Source organism: Nyctibius grandis, chromosome 5 (genome assembly GCF_013368605.1).
Source record: "Nyctibius grandis isolate bNycGra1 chromosome 5, bNycGra1.pri, whole genome shotgun sequence".
NCBI classification, from domain to species: Eukaryota; Metazoa; Chordata; class Aves; order Nyctibiiformes; family Nyctibiidae; genus Nyctibius; species Nyctibius grandis.
In genome coordinates this window covers 60,350,917-60,373,152 of record NC_090662.1, presented here as the reverse complement: position 1 = coordinate 60,373,152, position 22,236 = coordinate 60,350,917, and the positions used below count along the sequence as shown (strand labels likewise).

Below are 22,236 nucleotides of genomic sequence, written 5' to 3'. Positions count from 1 at the left end.
TAGCACTGGCTACTTTTTCTCTCCTCCTCACCCTGTGCTTTGTGCTTCCTCTTTTATGCAGACTATCCCCTCTGCAAACTGGTGTGTGTATATGAGCCAGGCTGAGCGCCGCTGGGCACGGGGCTGCTGGGGCTATGCATGAGCCTGGATGTGTCAGCAGCCGAACTGCTGCTTGCTGGCACCGTTCAGGTCTGAGACGCAGTCCCCAGCTCTAGTCTGCATGCAAACCAGAGATGTGCTGCAGCCCTGGGATGTGAGCCTCAGCCCTGGGCCACATGCCATGCACACGCGCTGCTCCCATAGCAGAGGTGGCCCCTCCATAACCCTCGCTTCTTCCCTTCCCAGAGGATGGGGACAAGACCAGCCTCTTTGCCGTTCTTTGCAGTTTTTATTGGTGCTGAACACTTTCTTCCCTCTTCTTCCCTTCCTTTGCCTCTCCTTTTTTTTTTCTCCCCTCAAGTCAGTGTTGTTCTCCCTGCAACTCTGGAGCAAGTAAGCAAGTGTTGCCGTTGTTATTTAACTGCAGGAAACATTGATGAAAGTGGCTCAGGCTTTGCAGTGGTTGTATCCAGGTGGATGGAAGTGAACCACCGGACAGGTTGCATGCCGTTGGGATCAGGGTGTTGCAAGAGCACTGAACTCGATCCGCTGTGTCACTCCAATGTTTCTGGCTATTCCCCGTGCAAAGACAGCAGCTGCCACATGCAGCCCTGTGAGACCTGAGGCGTTTCTTCCGCTAGTTTTTCTGTCTTGCAGAATGGCAGGAAGTCTCTCTGCTCTTCCCCATAATCTCCCTAATCAGGCTGTCTGCAGTGGCTAAGATCTTGCTAGAGCTCTCCTAATCTTTCTTTCAAGCTCAGATGCTCCTTTTTCTTTTCCAGATCTGAGGAAGTTTGCACAGTTGACCTCCTTGTCTGCATCATATGTTTTTTCTTGTGCTAAAGTTACTTTCATGATGCTACTTATTTCTTGAACATGCTCTGGAGATGGATTTTCAGGGTCTTTGACTCCATGCAAAGCCCTTCTAGAAAGGGGTCTTGTCCCTCTTCCTGGGTGTATTTTTATCTCTGAGCAATAGCCAGGGACAGAGGGTGCTGAAAGTTGTGATGGAGGAACTGAGGCACAGTCCTGTGTGCCCAGCATGGCAGGAGGGCACCAGGCAGAGGAGGAGCTGGTTTGGGCACCAAGTGCACACCCAGGCATATAACAGGTCTATCATGGAGTGATAAAGATGGGAGCCAAGAAAAACTTTGTGGCTATCGACTGTCAGCAAAACAACTCCCCTACCCTGTCTCCATCTCTCTGGTCCTCCTCCAGAGACGAGGGCTGTGAGCCAGCCACGGTCCTAGCTGTGGCCACGCACTGCAGCAGCCGGGGAGAATCTCTTTTGTGAGGGGGTGGCCCGGAGGTCGTGCATGGGAGGCTCGCCCCTTCCAGGAAGCGTATGGCTGGCTGTGTGAGGGCAGCGCCATCTTCATGTTATGCAGCCCCCTTTTCTTCCTGCTTCCTAAGGAAAGCTGGGTCTGTTTAGCCTGGAGAAGACTGAGGGGGGATCTTATCAATACTTATAAATACCTTAGGGGTGGGTGTCAAGAGGACAGGGCCAGACTCTTCTCAGTAGTGCCCAGCGACAGGACAAGTGGCAACGGGCACAAACTGAAACATGGGAAGTTCCATCTAAATATGAGAAAAAACTCCTTTACTTTGAGGGTGATGGAGCACTGGAACAGGCTTCCCAGGGAGGTTGTGGAGTCTCCTTCGCTGGAGATACTCAAAACCCGCCTGGACGACACCCTGTGCAACATGCTGTAGGTGAACCTGCTTTGGCAGGAGGATTGGACTAGACTGTCTCCAGAGGCCCCTTCCAACTCCAAACATTCTGTGATTCTGTGAGTCCCGTGAGTCTGTGCTCAAAGACCACTTTGAGGCTGATCCTTGTTATCAGGGTAGATTTAACCTTGGTGGTGAATGGGAACATCTTGAATGATATCCAGTTGACTCCTGCAGATATCTGCCATGTTAATTGCTGGACACCAGCGGTCAGGAGCAAAGCTTGACTGACAAAAAGTTGAGGCCTTATTTTATTCCTGTTTATCTCGTGGAACAGCTGGAGTCGCTCTCCCATCAGCAGGAGCTGCCTCAGGAGGACCGGTGGGAGCGGCATCAGAACTGGCCCACCAGGGACCCACTCTGTCTGTGTGGAGGCACCAGGGATGCTTTCGATCATCTCACTGACCTTTGCAGAGCACAGGCCATTGAATTTCCCCTGACTGTCCCAGCTGTGATGCTGTCTGTCTGCTCTTTTTATCAGTATAAAACTATACCTGTATGAAATTGATGCTGTTTTAATTTCCACTCTGACGGTAAACCTTTATGTATCTTTCTCGCTACATAAATCTGTGATTATATGCAGAGAACATTTTGGAAGAAAGACATCCTGCTGTTAATCAAAAAAAAAAAAAAGAAATCGGTTTCCCTGGGAGAGGAAGCACTGACTTAAGGGCTGAAAACCAGCGAAGAGGCTGTAAAAAAAGGATTGTGATAAATGGGAATGAGCTGCGTTGGAAGAAGGTGCCTAGTGGGGTACAGCAAACGTAATTAATGGGACCTTTGGCCACAAATCTTTTTTTAATGTCTTTTTAAAGTTCTTCATCTGAAGCAAGAGGAAAGTCTGTTAGTGAGGTGTACTGATGATATGAAGCTGGAGGAGTTGCAGGTGCCAGCAAAGAAAGAGGGGAATAACACAGTAGAAGGGAGAGGGAAATTGAGGTCTTGGGAGTGTGAGATATTTGGTGAGGGGCAGGGGGGTTCATACTGAAGACAGATATTTGGCCATGTTCAGAAGGCTGCGATGGGGCAATGTGGCTCAGCGTTCACTGCTGGCCATTTCAAAGGCTTCCATGTGGGCACTGATTTTCACAGAGCAGTCTGGCTGTGTGGACTGAATAATGGCAGTTTATTATCAGGAGAATGGACAAAGTGATTAGGAACCTGAGTGATTACTGCATGAGCGGAAGAGTGCTGAAGTGGTCTGTCTGGGTGAATTATTTAGCCCCCGAAGAACAGTAACGCTCTACTAATCAACCAGCGCTTGAAAAGTCTGCATACTGAAGCATGAAATTTCTGGAGAAATTTGAGAGAAATTTCATACTACATGAAGCAAAAAAAAGAAGCGATGCCAGAAAATTAGGAGGCAGGAAATTCAGAATGACTCTAAGGAAACAGTAGCAACATGGTAGAGGAAAAAGTATCACCTGTTAAATAAGTTAAACAAACTTATTTTATATTCTTGGCAGGTGGGTAAGGCTGAAGTTTAAATGCCCAAACTGAGTATGTCTAAATTCTGCTTACCTGTGCTCATTCTTAACGTGTTACTGAAAGCTGTTCCTTACAGTGAGACTTGTGAGGCTTTGAAACGGTATCCCACAAGGAGCTGACAAATGCTATTTGTGTGTGCCGTACTTACCATGTATAGTGTAAAGGATGCATAGACTCTCCTACCTGAGTTGTGATAGAAGAAAAGGACATCTACTGTAACTAAAAGGTGACAAATGTCCATTAAGGAAGAAGTTCTCCACGCAGTTTGTAATTAGGCTGTAAACCTCGCTGCTGTGGGAAGTCCTTCCAGCCTCAAATCAAGTAAGAGGCACTTGTGTAAGTGACATAAGTAAAATGGGATTATCCAAGGGATGAGAGCTCACATGGAGACACTTCTAGATTTCAAACCTCCGTGCTTCGGGGTTAGAGCTGGTCTTTAGATACTGGTTATCAGCAACTGATGGCATTTCTTGCAATTCTCAGCAGGATGTGCTACTGACCATTTCAGATTTCACTTCTGGATGAAAAAGCCTGTGGCTCTGCCCTGCCTGATCATTCCTCCATTCACATGTCATTTTTGAAGTGTACTAGAGAAAACATGAGGCGCCCTAGTTTTGTAATACATATCACACCTTCATTAGTATTCCTGCTTATCTCTTGCGTTCCTGACTGCAGCCCCAGGAACGCTGCCTTTTGGGGGTTTGTTTGAAAATGCATGAAACAAAAAATTATAGATTGTTCTGGTCCTATTACCATGTGATTCAATTCCATGGCAGGGAGCTGGTGTGACAAGCCCTGCGAGTCACTGAACAAGTGTAAAAAGGTAAAAAATACCCTCCAGGTCTCTGTCAGAGGTACTTGCTTTCTGCTCTGGGCATGTCTGTGTTCTGGGCTTGGGGTGAAATTGCACATCCATTTGTTGTTATTGTGCTTTTGTGATTGCGTGGCAGGTTGCTAGGTGAAATGTTGCTGTTGCTGCTAGCTCTTTCATCCCTTCTTATAGGAAGGCACAGGGTTTGGAGGGGAGGCTGGTTTTGTTTTATTTCTGCCTACTTTTGAGCAGGCAAAAAGTAGTCATTTCTGATCATTTGAATTTATTTCATTTCTGTTATTACGTCTTTTTGATGTTGGAGCAGAAAATGTTTCTTCAGTTTACTTTCTCTTCTTGCATTGGACTTATGCAAAGAGTCCTTGCATTGTGTTTGCTGTCTTCCAGTTTCCACTAACAATTTAGTAACCAATTCATCATTTGGAAGCAGATTACTTCGGCTGAGCACACTGTACGGAAGTGAAGGAGTCTGTTGCAGAGTGTTGCATAGCAACTTTATTGAATAGAAAGTGTATACATGGGCTAATACTTGGTGTGTAAGCGCAGTAATACTTATGTGGAGGTATAGGCATTTAAAATATAATCTTATATTCTTATTACTAGCTGTGCAGGAAGTAGAATTTCAGATTTGTGGGAAGTTCTGCTCTTTCTAAATGTGTTTTTTCTCAGTCAGAACAATAACCATTTGCTATCCATTTTAATATGGTTTTATTCTGTCGAATTTTAAGTGGTTCGTTTGGCTTTTTGATATTTTTCCTATACTTTGTCATGACAAAGAATTTTAAAATCAAAAAACCTCAACCATGCAATTCTAGTATAAAAATGCTTTCCTCTCCTCTTGTCCTCCTTTTCTTTTTGCTAAATGATGTTTCAGTAACTATCACAACACTGAAGTGTTTCCATTTCAGTGAAATAGCATTTTCTGCAGGTAAAAGTGCTGCGTAGGAAAACCTTGGTCTAGCTCCATTTTTCTTTGTTAATTATTGTTATTATAGTAGTTCCACGGGTCCAAATACACCAGAGTTTTCTACTTTTCTTCTGTAGATCTCAAAGATATAAACCAAAGCTTGTTAGTTTAATCTTTCTCACATTTCAGACCAGGTGAGTGGGACCCAGAGAGTGTCGCCAGCAGACTCAGGAATACAGCTGACATCTCCTAACTCTTAGCCCTGCATTCAGCTCACTAGACCAAAGCACCAATATAAATATAGTCTGAAGCAGCTGAACCCTGGAATGGGAAAAGCAGATGTTTTGTATTTATATGCTTGCCTTAAATCTGTATTCCGTACTGAGCTACCTGATTGGTGCTGTAACAGTGCCTAAGACAGAGTGGTCTGGCTATGAACCCCACACTTGGCACAGGGGAAAAGTGATGACATTTACTTCTCTAAATGTGTTTTTGAAGAACTAATTTCACTGATGAGCGTGTGTGAAATTAGCTTCTGACTGAAATATATTAGGCTGTAAAATAGTCTCATTTACAGCTAGATCTGACAAAAAGCAAGCTCATTTGACAGGCACAGTCCAGCCCTAGCAGTTGGAAATGCAAAGGGATTATGAGATTCCTCTTCTACGACCCCCCCTTTACAGGGTCTTTGCTTCCGGTGCCTTAGTCTTTCTGAAAGAGGACTGTCACTTACTGGTTCTCTTCCAACGCTGATTCCCTTTCAAAAATGTCCTCTTCCATTTCACTCTTTTGGAAGTACATTTTTTTACTTCATGGCTTTATTTGTGAAGCAATAACTGAAACTCAGATATTGTTGTGTTTTCCAAAAATTTAAACTTACCCCATCCACAGTTCTTCGTATAAGGTGCTCTGTAAATATTTATTATCACATCTCAGTGACACACAAACCGTACTTACAACCACATGCAAATGTGTACACACAGAGATTTATCCACTTGCAGCCACAGTCCTGAGCAGGTTAGTACAGGGACAAGAGTGATGTTCTCTCGCAGCATCCATTCACAAAAGTTAAGAGGTCAAAAAGCCCTTTTAATTCTCATGCATTCAAAGATGAAGCCACCAGCTTTCTCTAGGCTCTGTCCCAGACAAGTGGGCAGTGAAAGGATGGAGAAAAGTCGACAGTGGATGGGCTCGACTGATGGGGTTGAGTTCAGTCGATATCCTCCCTTCTCAACCCAACCTCCTAGCCAAGTAGAGCGAAGCACCGAAGAGAGCAATGTGATTTATGCCCAGAGTAGACATTAAAGGATGCCTTTCCTCGGAGAGGGGGGCAGATCGGAGATGGACATGTAACTCAGAGCTGCACTTTCCTGTATATGCAGCTCTTTATCAAGTCAGTCGAACCTTAAATCAGACAAGCATGTTCAGGATACAGGGAAACAGTGTGAGGGGGAACAGAGCAGCGTGAGGATTGATAGAGAGAGGAGCAGAGAAGGAGCGAGGCTCAAAGGAGAAATGCACAGGAGGCAAGTGGCAGGGTTTGCCGGGCACAGCACGTGAAGGCGCAATGCACCTCTGTGTGTGGGATAATGCAGAGAAAGTGGGGATGGAGAGAGGGAGAGAAGGAGAGGAAATCTGAACCGAAACAAGGGCAAGGACTAGTACAAAGAAAGTCTATTGACTCTCAGATAAATATGCTGGATGGGTTTGCAAATCAGTGCTTCTCTGGGGCTTTTTAACAAACTGAGCAGGATGTAACAGACCCGCATCTTATAGCGCTGGAGGAAGTCTTCAGTCGCTGAAGACAGGGTCCAATTTTATTTACTTGTTGTCTGATCTCAATGCTGTTTTTCATGTGCATTCCACAGTGTGCAATTTATTGCCACATTTTTAAATGGGTAATCAAAGTAAATCTGGGAGAAAAAAAACAAAAAACAAAAAACAAAACAAGACAAAAATAAAATTATATCCCTTTGTTAGTGTAGCATCATGGCAGAGAGCTGGGGAACAGTGAAGTGCAGGAAATGTAGACCTGGTAATGCCTTGTTTTGTACCATACATAGCTTAGTCTCTTTTTTGTGGTCGTAGATCATGGGAGAAAGTAATCTTTCCCTCTCTGAACCAGTCTGCTCCGTTATTATAAAAAAGTACTCAAAAGTCACAAATTGTGTGCTTGTATGTTGTCAGATGGGTTTAAAACCATGAGATTTGAAAAAGGAAAAGGAAAAAAGATCACAGATTATTTTTATTTTTCCCATGGCTTTCAGACCTTTAGACCTGTGACTCGGATCTTGTAGTCCTCTTTTTTCCCCCCTGTAGCAGTGAGGAATAGAAACAACTTCTCTTTTTTTTATTACTGTGATCCGAGATTGTCAAGTCATAGCAAGATTTCACGCCTGAAGGTTTATGCCACGCATCCCAAGACTCCCAATAAAAATTGCAAGAGTTAGCAACAGCACTTTGGAGTTTGTGTTATTGGAAGTAAAGCAAGCCTGGAAAAAAAAACCAAACAAACCAAAAACCAGTCATAAAGAGACCTTTGCTGGAATGTTTATTTCTCCCTTCTCCTCTAGGGGAACCTGCACAGCCAGAATTTAAAAAATGCTCAGTGCCTTGCAGCTCCCATTGCGACAATGCTGCTTCCTATTCAAACAAACTCAGCCTCCAGTGTATGCAGCGCTCTCAAAAGCCCAGCCACGTATTTTGCTGCCTAAATGGGAGCTGAGCTGTTTTGCAAAATCTGTCCCATGGCACCTATCAAGCAATGGATGCCATGGAAATGTGAGCATTAATGACAGTGTATTATGGGATGAAAGATAATGTCATATTACACTAATGCAAATTACACTTTGTGTGTGTAGGCAGGGCAATTTACAACCATAACCTTAAATTTCTCGATCTTTGTGTATTTTGGGCCCGATTCTCCTTTTCACACACATTTCACCTAGCGTCACATCACTGCCTGCAGTAGAATGAAACATGATTCATGCTAGTGACAGCAAGAGGAAATTAGCTCCCTTAAATCTTAACCAGAAGTTGCATTAACACTGTTTTACATAATATTTTGCATTATTCTGTCCTACTTACATGGCACTAGAGATGTATAAAGAACTTAAGGGTATTTATAGAACGGAGGCAAGTGGCTTGAAGCCACAGCACTGGAGTTACCTTTTGTCCCTGGTGTTGGGTGTGACCCCTGCAATTCTGAAAGAAAAGCTGACACTGGATGTTTTCAACAGAGTTTTCACTGAAAGTGAATGCAGTCATCATTGCAGTGATAAATGGGGAAAAAATAATATGGTCAGTGAATGAACAGCAGTAGCAGGTGGTAGTAGGTGTTTCAGTATTAGAAAAAAGAACAGAATGACAGTAATCCCCCAGAGAGACACCTCTCTAAGAAATAATCTGACACCTGGCATCACTCTCTAAGACAAGGTTACTTAACAGCCCAAAGCTTGCAAGGGGTTAATGGGGTGAGAGAGTGAAGAGAGTGAAGAACGGGGCTCCTGACTGAGACCTTTGCCTGCGTCCATTTTGGTTCATGTCACAGATTACGTGGCCACCAACCATGCTCCGGTGACACATACTGAATGTGAGTGCCTGTGGTGGATGAGCTCTCTGTTGCTATCCATGGACCTTAGCTGGGCTCACAGCATCCCTAAGAGGGCGCAGCCTGCTGCAGAGCTGAGGTGTCTCCTTCTTTTTGGATCATAGCAAAGCTTGGACCAAGGCCCCTCTTTTTCCAGAGATGTCAGCATTTAGGTGTCAAGATACACGCTCTGGATTTTGCCCTCATTCTTGAGGCTGCTGCAACCCTGGGTTCAGGTCTGCAATTAGGAGGCCTCACCTCTGGGCTTGCTTCTTCAAAGCACCTGGCAGCTCCACCTGGCATGGCTCTGGTTTCTGGTCCCTCTGTAGGGCTGGTGAGGCTCCAGCTCAGGAGGGAAGAACTGTTTTGTGCAATTGGTCTTGTGCCTCTTGGGCAAAACTTCGAAATATGAGAGCTCGGGACTGCTATTTAGACCACCCATCTTCTGTGAAAGACTTGGAAGGTGCAACTATAGTCTGACTTTTCAAGCCACGGTTCATTTTTGGCATTATTTATGATCTGGTGAGAAGATAATTTTCCATGACCCTGGTGTATATTTCTCATAGCATTCTTCAAAGATTTGTTGTGTGTTTTTTTTTTTTCTTTTAACATCTTGACATTCTCTTTTAAAAATCCTTTATGAAGAGATCTTCACCACCCTGTGCTGGAAGCTGGGCCTGTTTCTCTGTAGGACTTACTGCAGGTCTCCAGCAAAGAAATGCGGCAATAACTACTTCTGGTGTGAGCCAGACCAGGGCTCAATGGGACATGTTGCTATATACCATGCTAAAGGGAATTATAATTTTCAAGGTTGCTGACACTTCTGTATGCTAAGTCTCACTAGGAGGGACCCGTTTCCTTGACATGCGTATGATATTTTATGGGCAGATAGGTAGGAAAGCTCTGAGGGATTCAGCCCTGGAGCTGGCACCAAAGCCCCCTTTGGCCGTGTGCTGAGCATCGTGGCTATGCAGTGCCCGTGTGTTTGTTTTCTCATCTTCCCCCCAAGGAAAACAGCATGTCTTGGCTTTCACTTGTGCTCTCTCTTTGGTGGTTGTTTTAGTTGAGTGTGTGTTGGGGAGGTAAGTGGTGTATTTTTTTTCCTCTTCTTCCTTTTCTTTTGATGCTCGTGTTGCCCTGACCTGATCCATCTAAGGTAAGCATCTTGCTCGTGGAGTGAAAAGCAGTGAGGTCTATGCTAGGCCCTGGCTCCCGAGGGAATTGTTTCTACAGCCTCAGAGCAAGCTTGAGAGACATCTTTCTCTTACATCAGTATGCTTTAAACCTCCTCTGGAGAGCTCTGTTGTCCTAGCAGGGGACAGCAAGGGTGAAGCTCTGACCAACAGTTTTTTCCTGGAGCTTTAGTCTCTCTTTTGACTACCTCAGGCTTAAGCTGAGGAGTACTTTAAAGGTAAGGACTGAGGACATTTAATGCTTGAACTTGATCCAGTATCCTATGGGAAGTCGCTGCACCGAGGTGAGGCTTGATGTGCCCAAGCTACTGAGAAAATGAACAGCAGCTTTTTATACTGGCTGAAGCTTTATAAGTACTGGAAATGTCATGCTTTGATATTTTTCTGTGGTCAAGCTGAGGAGTGACAGAGATTTGGATAATTGGAGGTTAGGTCATCAACAGGCTGAGCAGGATGAGGTGTCTGAGCCAGTCAGAGATGCTAGAAAGCTTTGCTTGTTGGCAAGGCAAGAGTGGGATGTTGGTGAGGAAGTTAGTGGTGCTCCTCAACTACAGATCATCCTGACAACCTGCAAGTGCAAAGCCCCCAACCCTAAATGTATCCTACAAACACACCGTGAACCTGACAGAGAGATCAATGGAAAGACTTTGCTTGCCTCTGAGCAAGGTCAGTGTTTCACGTTTGTGTCTGGGGCAGCTTTTCCTTAGCAGCAGAGCTGGCTTAAGATCTCTTACTACTACTTAGATTTCCGGCGGGCAGACTTTAGCCTGTTTAAGAGGCTGGTGGACCGAGTCCCTTGGGAGTCGGTCCTGAAGGGCAAAGGAGTCCAGGAAGGCTGGACATGCTTCAAAAGGGAATTGCTAAATATTCAGGAACAGGCTGTCCCGGTGTGTAGGAAGACAAGCCGTCGGGGAAAAAGACCGGCCTGGTTAAACAGAGAACTTAGGCTAGAACTTAAGGAAAAAAAGAGAGCCTATTTGCTCTGGAAGAAGGGTCGGGTAACTTGGGAGGTCTATAGGGACGTGGCCAGGTCGTGTAGGGAGAAGATTAGAAGGGCCAAAGCTCAATTAGAGCTTGATTTGGCTGCTACAGTCAAAGATAACAAAAAAAGCTTTTACAAATACATCAAAAGTGTATGGAAAGCCTCCACCACTTGCTTAATGAGGAGGGTAGTGTAGTGTCAGGGGATGAGGAAAAGGCAGAGGTGCCCAATGCCTGCTTTGCCTCGGTCTTTAATGTCAAGACCAGTTGTCCTCAGGAGACTCGGCCCCCAGAGCCTGAAGTTAGGGATGGGGGGCTGTGTGAACCCCCCATAATCCAGGAGGAGACGGTTAGTGACCTGCTGTGCCAGTTGGACACCCACAAGGCTATGGACCCGGATGGGATTCACCCCAGAGTAATGAAGGAACTGGCAAATGAACTTGCCAAACCACTCTCGATTATCTACCGGCAGTCCTGGTTAACTGGAGAAGTTCCAGCTGACTGGAAATTAGCAAATTTCCCATTTTACATCTACAAGAAGGGTCGGAAGGATGATCCAGGGAACTATAGGCCTGTCAGCCTGACCTCAGTGCCAGGCAAGGTGATGGAACAGATCATCCTGAGTGCCATTACATGGCACATGCAGGACAATCGGGGCATCGGGGCCAGCCAACATGGATTCATGAAAGGCAGGTCCTGCTTGACCAACCTGGTCTACTTCTATGACTAAGTTGACCCGCTTAGTAGATGAGGGCAGGGCTGTGGATGTAGTCTATCTAGACTTCAGTAAGGCATTCGACACTGTCTCCCACAGCATCCTCCTAGACAAACTAGCTGCCCGGGGCTTGGATGGGTGGACTCTTCAATGGGTTAAAAACTGGCTGGATGGCTGAGCCCAGAGAGTGGTGGTGAATGGGGCAAAGTCCAACTGGCGGCCGGTCACTAGCAGTGTTCCCCAGGGCTCAGTTCTGGGGCCGGTGCTGTTCAATATCTTTATAGATGATCTAGACGTAGGGATTGAGTGCACCCTCAGCAAATTTGCAGATGACACCAAGCTGGGTGGGAGTGTCGATCTGCTGGAGGGTAGGAAGGCCCTACAGAGGGATCTGGACAGGTTAGATAGATGGGCCGAGACCAACGGCATGAGGTTCAAAAAGAACAAGTGCCGGGTCTTACACTTCGGCCACAACAACCCCATGCAGCGCTACAGGCTGGGGGAAGAGTGTTTAGAAAGCGGCCTGGTGGAAAGAGACCTGGGGGTGCTGATCGACAGCCGGCTAAACATGAGCCAGCAGTGTGCCCAGGTGGCTAAGAAGGCCAATGGCATCCTGGCCTCTATTAGGAATAGTGTAGCCAGCCGGTCTAGGGAAGTGATCGTCCCTCTGTACTCGGCACTGGTGAGGCCACACCTTGAGTACTGTGTCCAGTTCTGGACCCCGCACTTCAAGAAAGATGTTGAGGTGTTGGAGCGAGTCCAGAGGAGGGCGACCAAGCTGGTGAAGGGTCTGGAGGGTCTGACCTACGAGGAACAGCTGAGGGAGCTGGGGTTGTTTAGCCTGGAGAAGAGGAGGCTCAGAGGTGACCTTATTGCAGTCTACAACTACCTGAAGGGAGGTTGTAGTGAAGTGGGAGTTGGCCTCTTCTCCCGGGCAACTAGTGATAGGACAAGAGGACACAGCCTCAAGCTTTGCCAGGGGAGGTTCAGGTTGGACATTAGGAAGAATTTCTTTTCAGAAAGGGTTATTAGACATTGGAATGGGCTGCCCAGGGAGGTGGTGGAGTCACCATCATCTCTGGATGTGTTTAAGAAAAGACTGGACATGGCACTTAGTGCCATGGTCTAGTTGACAGGGTGGTGTCAGGGCAACGGTTGGACTCGATGATCCCTGAGGTCTCTTCCAACCTGGTTGATTCTGTGATTCTACCTTGTACTGTCAACTGGGCCTGTTTTTCCGTAGGGTTCATTTAATCTGGGTTAGGCCAGCCATCTGGACATGCTCTCTCTTGCATTGGTGCAAAGCAGGGGATGAGGGTCTGCAATGTGAGTGAGGCTGGCTTTGCAGCGTGAGGAGAAGGCATCTGGACCTGCACACCGGCTGTTCCAGCCAAGCTCCTCTCGCTTACACATGAGTTTGCAGGAGAGATAGGATGAATGCAGCAAAGGGAAAAAGATCTGAATGGCGAGGGAAGCTGTGGGTTGTAATAACGATGAACTTGGCAGTGTATCTACTGTTGCACACACAACTTATTGGTTTCTCTTTGCCAGTAGTTTGACCCTGCATTTTAGCTGATGTAAATGAATGCAATGTGTGAAATGACAGCTAAGCTTACAATCAGCAAGAGATCAGTGAGGAGGGCCACAAGTTGGAGTGCCACCTTGCACTGTGCGCATGAACTGAGATTATTCTAACTACAGGGACTGGCTGCAAAAAAAGGTGCATCTCTGTGCGCTTTCTGCACAAATATAATCTATCTGCTGGTATGGTTCCTCAGTTCTGAAAATTCCTGTAAAGGAGCATGCACAGGAAAATCCTGCCAACCCCATGCTAGCTGGGTGGACCGCCATGTGTCCTGGGGCAGGGGAGGAAGGAAAGAAGGCATGCTTGGACAAGTGGCCTGGCTGAGGGACAGAATGATGCTTCAGTCTCTGTACTCTGCAAAATGTCCTGCCAGCTACACTGGCAAGTGCTGATGGGGAAGAGATTTGCTTTTGCTCCAGTTAAAATGACAATTGGTGGCTTGGCCAATGATGCAGATAAAATGGGTGCTGAGAATTATGTTCTCTTCAATTTGGTTTGCTCTAAGCAAGGGAACAATTGCCTTTTGAATCCACACACATTAGCTTTGTCCTTCACTGTAGAGCTGGGGAGGACTTGAAAGCCTCAGAAGTGGGTGAGTGTGCTGGTTTTGGCTGGGATAGAGTTAATTTTCTTCATGGTGGCTGGTATGGGGCTGTGTTTTGGATTTGTGCTGAGGACGGTGTTGATAACAGAGATGTTTTAGTTACTGCTGAGCAGCGCTGACACAGAGTCAAGGCCTTTTCTGCTTCTCAGACCACCCTGCCAGCGAGCAGCCTGGGGGTGCACAAGAATCTGGGAGGGGACGCAGCTGGGACAGCTGACCCCAACTGACCAAAGGGGTATCCCACACCATGTGACATCATGTTCAGTATATAAAGCTGGGGGAAGAAGGAAAGGGGGGACATTCAGAGTGATGGTGTTTGTCTTCCCAAGTAACCGTTACGTGTGATGGAGCCCTGCTTTACTGGGGTGGCTGAACACCTGCCTGCCCATGGGAAGTAATGAATGAATTCCTTGTTTTGCTTTGCTTGCATGCGTGGCTTTTGCTTTACTTGTTAAACTGTCTTTGTCTCAACCCACGAGTTTTCTCACTTTTACTCTTTGGATTCTCTCCCCCGTCCCACTCGGGGGGGAGTGAGTGAGGAACTGTGTGGGGCTTAGTTGCTGGCTGGGGTTAAACCATGACAGTGGGATATAAGGAACTGGAAAGAACAGGGTTTCTCACCCTCTCCTGAGCCAGTTCCCTGTTCAGATCACGAGGTGATTAGTGCTAGGGAGTGAATCAGCTCAGCTGTTTGTCCTCACTCTTAGAAAGAGGCAGGCAGAGAGAAGGTGAAGCAACAGAGTGATGCCGAGGAGGAGGAGCAGGGGGAGGTGGTGGTAAGCCACTGGGCACACCTGCACTGCATGGCTGGCTTCGGCTGCCTGGAGCTTGCCTCCTCCCCAGCCCTGCCCCGGCTGCTCACCACTGCTGCCGTGCTTTCCCTGGAACTCACATTTGCTGGGTGAATCTGCTTAGCTGTGACGGCCAGGCTAATCAGGGTTGATGGCAAGTGTCTGGAGGGAGCTACAGTCACTGTAGCATCTGCAGAGGTTGTCAGGAAGGGCCTCTGGATGCCACTGGGGTGAGGCACAAGATTTGCTTTGCCAGAACCTAGGAGGGAGTTCAGTGACTGCTTCAACTTTTAGCTTTGCTCATCCTTGTGCTTCCCCCTGACAGCTCACTCCCCAGCCCTCCTCTCATCCTCCTGACACTTCTCATCCCTACAATGTACTTTCCCCCCAATGTCCACTGCTGTGTTGGAGCGGTGAATGCATCTCTGTTGTGCTCCTGGCTTTGTTCCCATGGGTTATCCTACCAGGAGCAGCCCTGATGGCGAGGTCCCATCAAGCACCCTTCCCCACCCCTTGCCCAAGGGCATGGGTGAGCAGCAGGGAAGCATTATCTGAGCATTGTTTTGTGAGGATCCTTCCTTGGATACCCACAACCGATGCAGTTATGCAGTTCGTTTCCTCCTTTCCCCTGGTCTCCTTGTGAGGGTGCGTGTGGAAAAGGTCTTTCAGAGACCACACCTGGCACTCATGAATATTTTATGTTTCTAGCTTTTCTTCCCCTTGAAGAGCAAAACCTTTTCATATTTGATGCCGTGGGAGCCTCTTTGGTTGCTGAATGTTGCTTCATCAGTGCTCTCCCTCCCTGCTTTTCCTCCAGACTGCCCGGCCCGTTTTTCTTTCTCTTCTCAGGGAAAGTCTCCTTTTTTCAAAGGCTGATTCAGAAAAGGTCATTGTCCCTTTCATATTCCCTCCTTGCTGTGAGCCAGCATGGCTCCTGCTCTGCCAATGGTAAATGACAAACAGGGGTGTGGGGAAAGGCAGCAGGGGGGAGGGAGGCCAGGAGACGTGCGCACGTACGTTGCAGAGCAGTGCAGAGGCAGGGAGGAGATATAGCCACAGCAAGAGAAAAGTAAAGGGGCAGAGGAGCAGGCAGAAGCAGCGGGAGGTAGGAAGGAGGCAGCAGCAGGACTCTGCTGAAGAACCGGCTTTCCAGCACCTTCCAGAAGTTGCCGTGCAAGATACACTGGTGTTGCTGTGGATGGGGACTTGTCCGGCGAAGGCCCCTTGGAAAAGAGAGGTGTCCCAGTTCTCCAGGGCAGGATGCTCCCAAAGCTGCACTGACAAATATGCCTTCTGCCCATTTCCATCACCCTGCAGCTGCTTTAGAGACCTTCTTATCTCAGCCACCAGGGTCTGCAGTAAATCATCACACTCCATCCTTAGGCTTTTCAGCCTTTCTCCCTCTTTCCCCCACACCTCGCAAGTGCTTGAGGACCATTTGCAACCTGCTCCCAGTCAGGCTGTGCAGACCCTGAAACACACTGCTTTGTGGGTGCTGCCTGAGTGGGGCTCATCCCCTCCCACCCATGAAAGCGTTCAGACACCTGGCAGTGAGGGTCCTTCCTTGGAGACTCTCAGCAGATGCCCTGGCATGGCTGCTGGACCAGCCCGTCCCTTCCTGAGTCTGGGGGACTGCAAAGCCCCAGCTGCAGACAGACCCACGCAGGGCTGCTGGCTCAGGAGGGGACAGGGAGGCTGCGAGGGCTTCCCCCCAAAGTGCCCATAGGGTCTGGCAGAGGTGCAGGAGAGTCACTGCTGAAATGCCATAGCAGAGGATGGAGCTCAGGGACTCCAGCATGAGTATTTCAGGCAGCACAGGGCAGGCAGCAGGGGAGGCTAACAATGGAGAGAACAAAGGTACTGATCTTGTATCTACCCTGTGCCTTTCATCCACATGGAAGTAGTAGTTGAAGTACCTCCGCTAACTGGGTGAACTCAGCAGAGGAGGTCCATTTAACAGAAAACTGATGACTTTAGTGAAAAGTGGGTTCACAGAGTAATTGCTTTGCAGTTTAGGGCAGGAGACCAAAGAGGCTTTGCATGAAGTGAGGTGATGGATTTGTTTTAGAGGTGGTTGGCCTGTAGGAAAATTGTAGTTGATGTTTGGATGGGTGTAGCTTCAGCGTTCTTGCTTTTGGAAGAGCCAATCTCATATCCACAGCCAGTGCCAATGGGCAGAGAAGAATGACTCTGTTCAGCTGGGAGATTTTTAAAAACAAAAATTTGGTTTCATTTGGACTTAGAAATGGAACCCACCAATGCTGAAATTCTTTGTGATGTGGAAAAGACACCAAGCGCTGGGGCCACCTGCCTGGTGGCCACCTGCCTAGCATGGGGCCACTTGCCAATTATTTGGTTATGGGCCCAGGTACCCCAGAGGGCCTAGCATGAGGGCAATGGCTGTGATCCTGGAGCTGTGGATAGCACAACCCTGTACAATCAGTAGGTCCTCTGAGAGTTAGGATGGAAAACGTATGGACAGGCATGATGTTTCCAAGGAAAAGGCAGGCAAGTTTTGCAAGTCACTTGTCTTCTCTTGGAACATGGGCAGAATCAATTTTTGCAAATTCTGACCCAACAAGTGTGTTATCTGTAAAATTCTGGTGGGGATGTCTGTTCTCTCTGTTCTGCATTTCAGCGTAAGGGCAGTCTCATTTTTCCCATTACCTCTGCTCTGAGATGGAGCTAGCATCAATTGATCTGAAAAACATCACCCCCTCTTGCAGCGCTGCTGGCACAGCTTCCCGTGTCACTTGGCTCTCCTAATGTACTGACCAGGGCAGTTTATGGGAACCACCGAGCTTGTGCTGTGAAGCAGCATTAATGCTGGGAACATGCTGCACTGCAGTGAGGGTGTGTGGCCTTTAAGACGAAGTGTTGTGCAGAGCATTGCTCCAGAGCCTGGCAGGTCATGGCGACAGGCAGTGGGGCGCTGTGGCTGTGCTGCTGGGCTTTGTGCGGTGACAGATGAGAAAGCTATCAGTGACTCATGGCATGTCCTCGATCCCCAGTGAGCGGCTGGAGCTGCACCCCTGCACTGCTGAGTTAACTGATGTGCTGTCTAGAAACTGCCTTAACTGGTGACTAGTAATACAGCTGGGCAGTCAGGCAAGCAGGGCTTAGCTGCTGCTCTACCGCCTGGCCTTAGAGCTGATGCCTTCATTCCTTGTCCTTCCTGATCCCATGTAGCCATCATTAAGCACCTTCTCCTTCCTATATATCACCTACCCCACAAATATCACTCCCATCTCTCCCACCCCCATATGTCCCCAAAACATTCTTTCCTGAGCTAAACCAGTCCAATGTCCTACACGAGGCACCCTTCTCCCTCTCCCTTCAGTGTATGTGCACCCCATGCCTGCATGCCCCTCGCAGGCACCACTTCCCTCCCCTCTCCACGGCGTGAGCAGCCTCGGGAATAGAGATAGAGCGTAATGCATGGCATCATGTGGCTAATTACTTGATGCTGGGCACACAAGGGGGATTAACTTGTGCCTCGAAGGGCTGTTAGAGAATCCTAATCTTATCTTCCCCTCCTCTTTCCCCTTCCACTGTCATCTGAAGTAATGAACTGGTTATAAATACCTAATTAGCTAATTATTTGCTGGCCTACATGGAACACCTTCAGTGAAGGAACTCCCTGGGTCCCCAGGGGAGGGACCTCCGTGGAGGCAAGGAGAGACAACTGTATGAGGTGTGTGCGGGGGTAAAGGCAGTACGGTGATGCTCAGAAGGATTTCTAGACTTTCAACATCCCTGGAGAGCAGAGGAAAAGTCATTAGCTCTGTGGAGAAACAAGCCTATCCTTACCCCTACTTGTGGCTGTGTGAGCTGAAGAGCTGGGGGAGAAATAAAACCACAGAAATAATTCATTAGGTAATTAAAAATTAAAAAAAAGTTTTTGGAAACATTTGCACTGGCTAGAGGTGTTGTGCCAGCATTTTGGGCTGTGCCTGCTACTTGTGTGCTCCAGCCCTGTTGGGGAGGGAGGATTAGCCAAGAGAGGAGAGTGTGGTCTTCATGACTGTCCCCTGAAAATACTGTCACTGAGAAAACCAATTTATGCCAGTTCAGGTGTGCTGGAGAGGTTCATCCCACTAGGCAGGCTGGCCTTGGTCCATCGATGCAATTGTCACAGGTTGCAGCATGCAGTTGTTGAACCGGGATGACTTTCATTCCAAGCTGTCTGAGGATGGGGCTGTTGAGCTACCGTGCACCTTTGGGACAGAGTTGTCACTCTGTTGCCCTTCTGCAGGGAAGGGGGAGGGAGGGATATCAGTCAGATACATCAGAAGTCTCATTCCCTTTTCTTCTCGCTGCTGCAGATGGAGACCTAGGGTTAAGAGATCACGGCATCACAGCAGCTCTGCTGGCTGCCTGTCTGTCAGTAAAGGTTAGGACAAGAAAGGGCAGTGATCATAAATCTAGCCTGGTTTGGGCAGTAATTAATTTCTGACACTCTGCTTTTATCTTCATGTGGCTTTTTTTTTTGTGTGTATGCGTGTCTCCTAAATTTTCCTTTTCTTCTCCTTCCCTTCCTTTTCTCCCTTTCTCTTTCTCTCCATCCCACACTTGCTCCTTCTGGTTCTCTTCTCCTCCTGCAGGCATGCGCATTCTTGTGAACTTGCTGCTGGACACCTTGCCCATGCTGGGGAATGTTCTTCTTCTCTGCTTCTTTGTCTTCTTCATCTTCGGCATCATCGGGGTGCAGCTGTGGGCTGGGCTGCTCCGCAACCGCTGCTTCATGGAGGAGAACTTCACAATGTGAGTGCCTAGGAGACGATGTCTTCTTCCTTTCTTCCAGGGACATTTCTCTTTCCCCTTCCCTGCTCTCTTGTCTTTTGCTGCCTGTGTCTCTGTGTATTGCTTACTCCAAATGGCTGTAGGGTGATAGCGTGCAGAGCTTTGGCCACATCTTGCAGTGGAAAGGGAAGAAGGGCAAAGGCAGCTGTTTTTAGTCTGTCTTCATGACCCACAGATGCCTGGGCTCATTTGGATTTGGCCAAGGCACAGGTTAGCATAGCTGCCTCCTCTAGCTGTGCCCAGGGATTCAAGATGCTGCGCCTACTTCCAGAAAGAGTTGAAACTCTGAAATACCAGCCATGCCATCTTTCTCCTGAACTTGCTCCCTCTTCAAAAAAAAACAACCAGAGGAGTTTTACAGAAAGCCATAGTGCTGCCTGATGCTTCCAGGGACATCTTTGGCACCTTCGAGATGGAGCTGAGGTCACTGTTTGGACAGTAGTGCATTACCTTTGGAGGGACACAAGGAAATTTTTGGAAAACTTCAGGAGTAGAACTGCATGTGGGAGGTGCTGTGGGGAGGGGATGGAGAGCTGTTGGGGGAGGTGTCCCACAGCTGGGTTAGTAGAAGTGAGAGCATCTGAAAGCAAAGAATGGCTGCTTGAATGGGTCAAAAAACCATGGGGAAATGTGGGCACAATTCTGGCAAAGAGAGCCTGGAGCCACACAGGGGTTGATTACAGGTATCTGAGGTTTATTCTGGGGGCTGTCAGGGGGAGCCTGCAGAGCATGTCTCTCCTCCTTTCTGGAGGCAGTGCAGTGGAAAAGCTCCTGCCTGCCAAGAATTCTCCGACTACCCTCCTGGGGAGCAGAGCACCAGTTCCAGGGCACAGCTCCTCCTGTTGACTTTCTGGCTTTAGCAGATCTCAGGCTTTAAAATGTCTTCTTAAAACTGTATACTAATCCCAGGCATCCTATCAGTTTAGACTGCTTAAAAAACCTAAAGCTGTAGATCAGTTTAGACTGATTAAACAATTCTGAAGCTTTAGATCATCTCAATTTGGAAAAAAAGTAAGTGTGAAAAGTAAGTTCAGTCTGCAGAACAGCAGTGGGGTTGGAGAGTAGGAGCTGCTTAAAGCAGCCATTTACTGTATTTATATATTCCTTGGAGAAAAACAAATGTTTAAGATGATTGTCCTTTATGTAAATCAGGGGTAGTACTACTTTAATGAGTGTAATTGCATCCATGCAGAGTTGATGTAACTGAGAAGTGAATTGGGGCCACAGCCTGCAAAGTGACAGATACTAGAAAATCTCTGGTTGACTATTACTAGAGATGAATTCTGAAGGCACCCTGTTCACCAATGACGTGGATGTGTTACAACTGATCTTTGTGGTTTAGTCCCCCTTAGTTTAGAATCAGAAACTTTCTCTCTTTTCTTTTTCAAAACACCTGTCTTACAATGACACTTAGTGAAACAGTTTGCATTCATGCAACATGAAAGTTGTGTATTGTAGCACTGCAAGGAATGCAGCACTAGATAAAGTTTAGTGGAAAATTTGAAATCTCCACCTTTCACTTTCCTGATCATTAGCTCTTGTTCAAGTGGGCAAGCATAGATTATTTTAATTATTCATGCATTTGGAAGGTGGTTGCATTATATGGAAAAAAGCACATGAACTTGTCATGAAATATCGCACCCATAATGCCAACTGTCAAGGAGGAGTCAAAGTTAAGGTTAAGTCAATTTTAACTTTGCTTTTCCTGATTTTAAGGGTTAGCTGTGCAACCTTAATTATGCATGAACTGGATTTTTTTTTAGAAGTACAGAAGGTTCACTGCCAAATGTTATAAAACATGTTCATCAACGGTTACATACATGAGCACATCACAGTGAAGCCTGATGAACTTCCTTAATATCACTGCATCTGATTTAGCTTTGATGCTAATGGGAAGAGTGATCAGAATGCAAATCTCGGCATTCCAGCTTTTCTTCATCTCCATGCAAGCAGATTGTGTAATTTGGCTTGGGGTGATTTGATGACATGCAAAGCTCTGAAAACTGGGGACTCACACTGGAAATTTCCTGTTTTCCAGGAGCCCTGTCTTCCCTACCCTTCTCCTGAGGCAATAAACCTACAAATCCCTTACCCACTGGAGTCCCTGTGTCAGGATGGGAGCTCCCAGCTCCACCAGTGTCACTGATGGGAAACTGTCTGTTACAGAACTTTGACTGTGGGTTTTTATCCTTACAGACAAGGTGACATTGTCCTGCCCCCTTATTACCAACCTGAGGAAGATGATGAGATGCCCTTTATCTGCTCACTGTCAGGAGACAATGGAATTATGGGCTGTCATGAGATACCCCCACTGAAGGAGCGGGGCCACGAATGTTGTTTGGACAAGGATGATTACTATTACTACAACTCAGTCCGGCAAGAGTTCAACATCAGTGGCATGTGTGTCAACTGGAACCAGTATTACAACGTGTGCCGTACAGGCAATGCCAACCCGCACAAGGGTGCCATCAACTTTGACAACATTGGGTATGCCTGGATTGTGATATTTCAGGTAAGACTGAGTTAGCCTCCTAACAAGGCGCAAGCTATTTTGCTTTTTTTCGAACTCAATCTTTGTGTGCTCCTGTGATGGTTTCTGCAGGGTGTGATACAGCTGCAGAGAGAATCACAGAATGGTTGGGGTTGGAAGGGGCCTCTGGAGATCATCTAGTCCAACCCCCTGCCAAAGCAGGTTCCCCTAGAACACGTTGCACAGGGTCATGTCCGGGCGAGTTTTGAATATCTCCAGAGGAGACTCCACAGCCTTCCTGGGCAGCCTGTTCCAGTGCTCTGTCACCTCAAAGTAAAGAAGTTTTTCCTCATATTGAGATGGAAAAGGGCCTTGTAACTACTCTGGCCAGATAGACAGAATGTACAACATGAACGGTGTTCCTGAAGATGGGGAGGGACATAGAGCTCTT

The 22,236-nt window shown here is 47.3% G+C and overlaps 1 protein-coding gene across 1 annotated transcript in view; it reads left to right on the top strand.

Moving 5' to 3' along the window:
• Nucleotides 1–22,236, top strand: part of CACNA1I (calcium voltage-gated channel subunit alpha1 I) — a 165,731-nt gene that overhangs the window by 90,490 nt on the left and 53,005 nt on the right. Inside the window, exons 5-6 of the mRNA XM_068402512.1 lie at nucleotides 19,117–19,276; nucleotides 21,512–21,827. Of these exons, the coding sequence (XP_068258613.1) occupies nucleotides 19,117–19,276; nucleotides 21,512–21,827 (476 nt within the window). The remainder of the gene's footprint in view (nucleotides 1–19,116; nucleotides 19,277–21,511; nucleotides 21,828–22,236) is intronic.